The sequence below is a fragment of the Stylophora pistillata genome, chromosome 4 (assembly GCF_964205215.1).
Source record: "Stylophora pistillata chromosome 4, jaStyPist1.2, whole genome shotgun sequence".
Lineage (NCBI taxonomy): Eukaryota > Metazoa > Cnidaria > Anthozoa > Scleractinia > Pocilloporidae > Stylophora > Stylophora pistillata.
In genome coordinates, this window is record NC_142522.1 from 14,401,437 (window position 1) to 14,411,485 (window position 10,049).

Here is a 10,049-nt window from a genome sequence, read left to right on the forward strand (position 1 = left end):
AACATGTTCGAACAAACTGGTGCCTGAGAATAGTCGAAAAAGAACATCGGAAAATAGTGATTTTCGTTACTGTATATATAAATTTATTGCAGTTTTGCCAAAAACTATTTATAAAGTATACTCACCGAGATGAGGCTTAAGAAAACAATTTACACTGCTATTAAATGCATACATAGTGCTGTCATAGCAACAATCCCGTGCCAAGCATTGTTGTTTTGTGATGTTTGGCCATCCACATTCAATTCTGATGGGGATTTTTTCAGAATCACAGCTATCTAAAACATATGGAAAAAAAATGATATTTATTTTTCGTTGAGGTAAGGGGTATCTAGATGAGGTGTTTTTACTTTCTGCCAGTAGTGAGCGATTGTATTGTTTCCCAACTGGGCTAAGGAGTACAAATGATAAATCAATAAACCGCATTTTCTATCGTTTTACCGGCTAATCAACCTCACAGGAACACGAGCAAAGTTTGCAAACCACTCGGCCGCGCCTCATGGTTTAAAATCTTTTCTCGTGTTCTCCCAACATCTCATTGGGTTTATTAGCCGGCAAACCGATAGAAAGTGTGGTTTATTGCTTTTCGTGATGACATAAATACGAGTGATGTTTGTCAGACAGAATGGTGAATTTAATTAAAATCTTAATTTGTGATCAAGTTGGTGACTCTCATGAAATCCATGAGCGAGAAACCAATAAAAGCGCAGGAAGCTGATTGAACTGCCGGCTAGAAGGACGAAGACTGTAAAGAATTTATTGCTGAATGAAAGAAACGGCACGGAGAAACTCAGCAGAAATTGTTTGGAAAAGTAACTAGGAACAGCGATATACAGAGATGAAAGCACAAACTATAAAGTGTTACTGAAGAATATTGGTTGCTGGTTTGTAACCACACATTTATTTTTTCCTTTTGAGTGATGGGTCCTTGACCGTTGTAATAGGGCTAATTTCTCACAAATCGTCATCGCTAGTTGTGATTGGGTTTATCCTTGATCTTGCATAGTATCCTAATTGGGGAGAATTCCCATTGTTCTCGTGATATTTACTTGCAGTCGCAAAAATATATTATAGATCTGTAATATTTGCGGTGAAGCATACACTGGTTGATTTTGATTAGACGAGATCTTGCACCCTTTCTTCCACAGGGAATACTGCTGTAGCTCATTAACTTGTCAGAACGGAGTTACTAAACAAAGGTCTCGCAAGTTATCGATTGTGCTATGGTTTCGTTTTATCACACTCTACCCGCGCGTTTTAAACCAAGCCATTGAAAATGCTAGAGCCTGCAGCGGCCGTTTGCTCCCGACTATCTGCCAAACCATCTAGGTAACAAATTTCTATCCGAACTAAACTTCTCATCGAGGCGAATCGTTTAACAACATAAATACCTTACAGCTATGTAGGCTGTTCTTTTGTTCACTACCTACAACTCAGCCACACCGAAACTCGAAAAGTCCTTTCGAAACTTTGGTATCTTATCTTATACAACGTGAACCTCGGTACCCTCGGTAAGGGTAAGGGTTACGGTAAGTTTTGTTTAGCTGTCAGTTCTCTAAGATTGGCTGTTGTTAAGTACTTTGTTTTTCATTTCGAATGTCTTATTAAATTGTTAGGGTTAAATTCCTGAAAAAAATATGTTTATTCTGCCAAAGGCAGTTGTTCCGTAAGCCCAAAAATTCCAACTAATAGGATATTTAACTGTTATTCCACGAGCGCGTTTTGGATATGAGATGATAGATAGCCAACGAGGCGCGTAGCGCCGAGTAGGCTATAATCATCTCATATCCAACAAGTGCGAGTGGAATAATTGTTTTATTAAAAACGCCCCCAAGAAATAATTATTTTGTAAGAAGAAACCGGATTTTTTCGCTCCCTTTTGATTTTAAGCTGACGCGTACGCTTACCATATTTGTAGATTATGGTATATTGGTTCATATACCATAATGGCTAAGCCAATAAAAAGTCTTGAATTGCATTATCCAATGATCCAGTTTTTAATAATTAAGAATATGTACCTAGAGCTGCAATAGAGGCACAGAGAGTTTGTCACTAAGATGAAGACCCATTAAGAATAATTAAGCAGAGAATTAAAACAAGTTCTTTACCAAACTCCTGGTGCCTCCGTTTACGCGAATTGCTCAAGCAGTCCAACAAACTGTACGAAGTGTTTTAAAGTTTTCAAGCCTAGAAAGCAGTTTTGATATGTTCCGGAACTTTTTCAGCGAAATAAAGGTCGGTTGTAGACTTTTGATCGGAGAGCTATTTCCATTGTGAGGACTTAACTTTACATTTTTTAATAGCAATCGGCAAAATCTAAATACAAGAACATCGAGCCATGTGCAGTTTTCTTTTGGCAAAAACATGCCAACAGTTCCTTTTCCGCGAGAAGTTTGGGGAATTCTTGTTGAGAATTTCTGACCTTCCACCTAGACCGCGCGGTGAAAAATAAAGCTCCAAACAGAACCAGTTAGTTAAACTGCATTTTAAATAGAAAACCTGATAATGTTAGGGGAAAAATCCTCCTCGTTGTTTTTAGCGTTCAAAGCATCCTCTTCGTTTCCTCCGAACCATATGCCTTTAACAAATTCACCCTGTGTGGCTCTATTTCTCAGGAAGGGAAGATGCTTCAGTTTTATATGGGTTTACAGGCAAATGTACATTAGATTTTTGACCAATCGGAGCGCAAGTTGTTTCTTTGTAATGTTGAAACACCGCATGACTTGGAGAAGTACGTGTAGCCTTTATTTGACGCGAAAATATGCATGGAAATTTATCCGCGAACACTATCTGTTCTAAGATGAGAACAGTTTTCTGAGAGCGAGGCTAGCGGAAAACTGTGGGCTTCGAGGAACAGATAATGTCCAAGTACTTTGTAACAACCATAAAAGCTCTCTGCGGTTACTTGAAGCGTTCATACTACTATTTCACGGTTTTTTTTTTTTTTTGACAAAGTTGTTGATAAACAAAACATTTACTTGATTGACAACGCTACATTATATATTATATTTTCTGATTGCAAGGAAAACAAGTTGCACTAAAAACCATTTTATATTATTTTGGCCTGTATATTCTTATTTCGCCCTACCGCTACTTATACTTGTAACTTGATCTTTTCAGGATGCTACTCGCATCCTTCAGTTAAGTTCTCACGGTTTTCCTTGGAGTTTGCTGGCTTTCATTTCGTATTCATTTGAAATTTACCCGCCCTTTTTCGTTATGTGACGTTTTTGGACCAAATAGACATTAGCTCATACTTTTATGTCACTAGAACGATTGGTATGCTCAAGGAATTAGAAACTGTTTATAATCTCTTGGTATGCTTCATAAAATCTCTCGCTTCTATATGCAGCAGACTTTCTTGAAAAAAAAACAACGTATTTCAAAGAACATTACCTTCAAAAACTTCCTTGGCTTTTATCTTCATCCTAAGGAATCCCACCATGCTGTTCAAGTCATAAACATAGCACGTTTTTCCATACCACCAAGCTCCTTTTCCTGTTTCCGCACAACCCTCGTCTCGTACCTCGTCATTATCGCGATCCCAAGTGGAAAACGCAGAGTTGTTGACGAGGGAGAGGATGTCACCCAAACCACCTCGATACCTTCCTAATTTAAGGACATAGCCAGAGGAGGGACTCAAAACCTGAAAATTGTCATACTCGGCGAACAGTGTCGGGGTTAGCTCATCAGCATAGCCCGGAAGTTCAATTCTTAATACATACTTTCTTGTAAAAGTTATGGAATGCATGTATATATTTCCAATCCAATACCCAACGCCAGGTTTGCCAAAACCGTTTTCGTAGGAAACCCAATCTCTAAATAAGTTAAAGGTAGCATTGGCACGCTCTTGAAGCAGGATCCACCCGCCGTCAGGTCCGTCCATGTCACACCACACTTGAATGGAGCTCTGGTTTTTGGGCAGTGGGGCGATCTCAGGTTTATGTAAATTGTAAAAACCTGTGGAGCGTCTTCCATGCGTAAAAAGACTATTACAACTTTTAGCTAGGATCAAATAACTTGAAATTAATAAACTAGATAATTAGCAAACAACTGAAGAAGAATTCGCTCAAGATGGCTTTTCCAAAATCTATTTCCACTAACTGATCTGCCTTATCTCCTTCCTTATTTGCCCAATCGACGTTCGAGGGGACGTCACAAATAATCGTCATTTATTGAGTGATCCGTACGGTCACAATCTCATAGAAACAACAGTGAAAATTCAGGAAAAAGCCGTCCGACCTTACACTCACACGGCTCTTTGCACGTTCCGAGAACGTAAATTGAAACTGAAGATTTCAATTTGATTAAGACAAATAAGAAAATGAGTCGTGCTTCTCGATAAATTGCGAGTTTCTTATTCTGACTCGAAAAAGGAAATTTTTTTATTGTAGAATCTTTTGAAGGATATGTCCAGCACGCGCCTTCGTTTTTACACAAGCACATTCTATATAGGTATATAACATAATGAATATTGAATATTGTAGCATCAACTGATGTTCAATTCATTTTCAAGTGAATGCTTTATAAGGTTGTAAGACACTCCAGATGTTGGGAGGACACTCGGAAAAGCTTATGAATTTATAACTGAGCTTCTCCTAACATCCTGCGTGGCATTATCACCAACACGTTAATGGTTACGTGATGTGCGCTCGGTCCATACGTCATGACCGAGAGCCAGATCCTTTCCTCGTCCGGCCCTCCCACCCAGTCAATCAGTGCATACTATTGCGAAACATTACCTGAACAAACATTATAAGTCCCCGGTTAGAAACTGGAGCCTTTTGATTAGAATAAATTAAATTAAAACATTAAAACATTGATTGTATATTAACGCAGTGCTGTATATTAGACAAGCAGGCTCGATAAGAGGGAGAGTACTCTTTTTGGATACAATGTATATATGAAGTTCATATATTTTGAACTGCGGTATTAGATACGTATGATGCACGATCCTCGCAGTAGATAGCGCTATTTATGCAATAGCGAAAATCAGACCTGAAAAAAATCAGGCCTGTACGGGATTCGAACCACTGACCTCTGCGATACTAGTGCAGCGCTCTACCAATTCAGCTAACAAGCCAACTGGGAACAGGCCGTTAAGTTGATTCGTGATGATAAATCAGATACAATGTATATATGAAGTTCATATATTTTGAACTGCGGTATTAGATACGCATGATGCACAATCCTCACAGTAGAGAGCGCTCTTTATGCAATAGCGAAAATCATATATACATTGTATCATATATACATTGTATCTGATTTATCATTACGGGTTTATTACGAATCAACTTAACGGCCTGTTCCCAGTTGGCTTGTTAGCTCAATTGGTAGAGCGCTGCACTAGTATCGCAGAGGTCAGAGGTTCGAATCCTGTACAGGCCTGATTTTTTTCAGGTCTGATTTTCGCTATTGCATAAATAGCGCTCTCTACTGCGAGGATCGTGCATCATAAGTACTCTTTTTACTCACACATTCTTGGAGCACGACCAGCATTATAATATTAACTTTTTTCAACAATGTAATTACCCTCAATTTTTTCTTTTTCCCTGTCTACGTATTTTGAAACCGTTAAAAATACAAATTATAAGAATTTGCAAGTAATAAAAATCCGACTAACCGCATTTGAAATCCTCATTGTGAAGCGTGCTTACTTCAACTCCTCTTAAATGGGGGGGATGTGCACACGTGCCAGTCGCCTTAGCTGTCCAAACGGAAGGAGTTATTCCGCAGTCACACTCCAGAGGGTTATTATCTAATAAACTAAATGGAAAAAGTAACGTTTTCAAAACTAAATCAAAGGCACGAAAAACGGACTCCCATTGCACGCGGCACGTGCCACGCCACAAACATTTTATAAGGCTATTCTCCACCCCGCGTGCAATACCCTTACTATTTTATAGATTACTTTTGTTTAAGGTCACCCTCTTCAGATATATCAAAAAAAACTAAATCCTTGCACCACTTTTACCCTAGCGCACACTGAAATAAAAAAGACAACAAACAAGTGTTCTGCATAGAAGAAAAAAAAAAGAGGCTAGTTTTGAGGAGCAAAACTTGAACCGAACAGAATCAAGCAGACTTGTGAGTGGAATAGCATGGTGTAATGGCGGGGAAAGAGAAGCTATTGCGACGCAAAATCAACACCCATACTGTCTATAATACGCTTAAAACGCTTTCAAAATATGCACACATCGTTCGCGGTAGACCAACACCAAACACTGTCGAGCGTTTTTGGAACGGGTTGGTCCACGTACCTTATGAGAGATCTCTTTGTGAGAGAACATTAATGAGTGAACCTTACATCGAGAACATGCTATATCAACTGAGCTATCTTATGTTAATCGAGAGAAATATAAACGCAGATCTCATCGTGCGTGCAGACGCGATCGTGAACCAAGCCGAATAAAGAAATGTAGGCGCAAAAAAGAAATATTCCTTCCAACAGAAAGCCGGAGTGAACGCAAATATGCGTCCAGTTTAATAGAGGTCCAACTGTCACGAGCATTTGAACATGAACAATTACGCACTATGACCAACTATCACGCAGTTAAGACGTGGTGAAATGAGACGTCTCAGTTGAATATGTCTTTTTTATGCGTGTATTTCATCTCGTGAATGATAGAGGAAGATATTTTTGCTGCTAGAGGTTGCCAAAGAGGGATCTCAATCTTCCTGGGGACAAGGTATCGGCTATTAATGTAGTTAGATAGATCAATTCGCTTCCCTCTGGAGACAGAACAACATAAATTTTAAAGAAAACTGGACGGACACCCCATCACCGGCGTATACAGGAAGCTCATGCACACTGATCAATAGTTGAGAAAGAAAACCCTCTGTCGTTTTCAAGAATAAGATACATCTTCCATCTGTTCATGCAACTGATAGTTATCCTTCTGCTTTCTTTCAGAGAGTTACCAAGATCAGGAAACCTACCATTTGTGCTGAGACCGCAAACGAGTTCCGCTGTGGTTTGACAATTATGTACACGGTCTGTCAGAGTAACTTCGCCGCTGCTTACAACGAGGTGTGCTGCTATTTTCATCTCGACTACGCTACGACCACGCTAAATAAGGCCCAAAAACAAGTTTGGTCTTCATGTTTTTTTTTTTTCCCAGTGTCCTACTCATGAATATCATTAACACCAAGGCAAAAATAGATGTGGTGGAAAATGCTTCCTTTTCAAAGAGAGTACCCTGATTACTTTTTCCTTTGTCTTCATAGGAAAAATGTGGTTAGGTCAAACTTACACTTTCGATAGCCGCCCAAGGACACGTTCCACTTGAATGCTGCCCGGTTTAGTGATAAGATTGTCTCGGAGATCCCTGCTTTGAAAAATGGTAGAAAGAAGTATTAGTTGAGAAAATAATAATAATAAAACTTTATTCAATCAAATCACAAAAAAATAAATAATTTGAAAGAAAGGGAGACACCAGAGGTTAGCCCTATCCACCGTGTTTCCAAAATAATCATCTAGTTAAACATCTATTTGAACATACAAAATATAAGAACATTAAGTTGCGATTTAACTATATACAATACTTACTATAAAAGTTATATACAATATTATTTAAAAAGGTAATTCTTGATTTTGTTTTTAAATATTCGCAGAGATTCTGCTTCAGCTATGTCTTTAGGTAATTTATTCCACAGGTTTACGATTCTTACCAAGAGTGAGTACTTGTATTGAGTGCTTGTATTATTCTTACAAAGAATGAGTACCTCCCGATAGTTTAGATAGGGATATAACCACCCGTAAAGAATTCCTCCATAGCTCTCACAATATTTCTCACAAAAATTATTCAACAAAGAAAGAAAATTTAGTCATTTACTTTTTATTAGAGATGATTTTCTCAATACATGCTCTGGAAAATCACGTTTCCTACCAGCCAATCAAACGCGCTTCTGACGAACTGGTGCTCATCCATTCGTATGAATATGAGATTAATTTGAAAGTGAATGAAAACGTTTAATCATACGAAAGAATAAGCACTACGATTCGCTTTGAAAAGGAGGCTAAAGGTAAATCTTCTGCTCAGAAGGGGAAAACGTGCGAATTACTCGTATGTAGGAGACCCGAGGATATTCTTGAATCATTTTTTACTAGATAAAAATGCTGTCGTCCGATCTCAACCTTACGATACTGTTAAGCGCGACTGAATATATCCACATAGAAGTCTGCGCTATGTTAATGTAAAAATGTAAATGTATGTATGTAGAATTCACAGTCAGGAAACTGCGTAGCGGAACGCACAAAATATGCTACGGTATTAAAGTGTGAAAAGGCCGAAAATACGGACGGAAAGAAGAGTACCAAAATCGCCTCAGTGAAAGATTCAAACTTTTTTCCCGATTCTTAGGCTTGTATTCTTGAGAAAGGGACTTTCAAGCGCACTTAATGGTTTTGTTTGTATTGTTTCCATCGTTTACCCACACATTAAGTGATCAATATGATGCTCATTTATGGCTGGAGGAAGTATTTCGAAAACTAGAAGCCAAAATACTAGAAAATGAAATAATAGTGGAACAGTACATCTCTTATTCAATGGTTTAACAGATAATACAAGAAGAACTTTTCTTATCGCCTCTATCGTTTTTTTTTTTTTCACCCCCCTGAAGGGGTGAGGAAAATCATAAAGACTGCGAAATATCCGCGCGCATTATATGTTATTTAAACCATCGAATAGAGTACATTCACACCATGAATGTATTAGTGGCTCCCTTAGGCATTGGGCAAGACTTGCGCATGTGCTTTGTTATAATAGCTATTTAACTTACAGCAGTTGAAGATCTCTTAAGTCGCTGAGAACTATCAGTGAAAGCAGGTCGTAAATTCCACTGTTCCTCAGAATTCTGTTAAAAATGAATGGATAGACGGAATAAAAAAAAGGATGAGATACCAGGAAGAAAGGCTGTACATACATAGAAAGGTAGCATATTCTTCTCAATTATTTTAAGACCTCGAGTGTTGGTCCGGCCGGGGCTCGAACCCTCGACCTCCCGCACAACAGTTCAGTGCTCTATCCATTGAGCTAACCGGGAGGCGGTTAGCGGATGTAACCTCTCCTTCTGAAAAGATCGTGAAAGGTGACTATTACTCTTTTCTCTCTTTATGGCGCTTGTAGAGACAAAAGTCACGTCTAAATTAAAAATACTGAACATTCACTGGGTGCTAAGAGCAGGATATGAAAAAATATTTAACATTTTATTTAAGAAAGTAGAAGTTTTTGTTATTTGTTTCACAGATTAAATAAACAGGAAATAATAGCTTTCACTTACAACGGACAATCAACCTCTCAGTCGCTTCGACGATAACTTTTTGGAGGTAAAATCACATAGGTAATCTGTGTGATCTTACGAACAACTTCTATATTTGTTTAAACGTATTTGTCTTTTTATTAGTATAAACTTATTTCCAGAAAATTTGCGGGAATTAATAAATGCTCGTGGCAAATAAATAGAAGCTAAAGACTAGAGGTTCACTACTTACAGGTGCGTTGTCGTTTGTGGGAGTTTGCTTACAATTTCATCAAGTTTATCACCCACAGAAGTGCATTTCACAGTCACGCGAGATTTTTCAAACAAACAAGCACAGTTCGTTGCTTTTGAGCACAAAACTGCGGATTCATGGCGGCTTCGAGCGCTACCTTCATCGCTAGCTTCGTAATTGCCACTCTTTTGCAGACGGAGTCGCGCCGACGTCGAGGATATCACGAAAGTCAATACAGTGAAGACACGAATGCCGCAGAACTTCATTTGTCGTTTTTCACTGCCGGAAGTTTTCAATCTTTGTACGAGTGATTAAAAGCGCACCATCTTGTTCAAAGCTACAAAAAAACTACGCAGAACGTTGCTGGCTCTTCGTGAACATGTCTACACCTACATCTGAATATTCAGTACCTTCATAGATTACTATTCAAAAGAGGAAAATTAAACTAACTGCAGAATTTGTTAGACGGCTAGGAACAAACAAACTCTAATTAGGTCATTATTTTTATGGTGATACTTTTAATAAATTAGTCTTTTCAACTTGCAAAAGAATCCGTCCG

The 10,049-nt window shown here is 38.4% G+C and overlaps 1 protein-coding gene across 1 annotated transcript in view; it reads right to left on the bottom strand.

Moving 5' to 3' along the window:
- LOC148732563 (uncharacterized) overlaps positions 1-9,756 on the bottom strand; it is a 41,132-nt gene extending 31,376 nt beyond the window's left edge. Inside the window, exons 1-6 of the mRNA XM_088757860.1 lie at positions 9,491-9,756; positions 8,779-8,853; positions 7,251-7,325; positions 5,621-5,763; positions 3,394-4,002; positions 126-275 (exon numbers count right to left, since the gene is read on the bottom strand). Coding sequence (XP_088613986.1) covers positions 126-275; positions 3,394-4,002; positions 5,621-5,763; positions 7,251-7,325; positions 8,779-8,853; positions 9,491-9,756 — 1,318 coding nt within the window. The remainder of the gene's footprint in view (positions 1-125; positions 276-3,393; positions 4,003-5,620; positions 5,764-7,250; positions 7,326-8,778; positions 8,854-9,490) is intronic.
- Between the last annotated feature and the right edge of the window lie 293 nt (positions 9,757-10,049).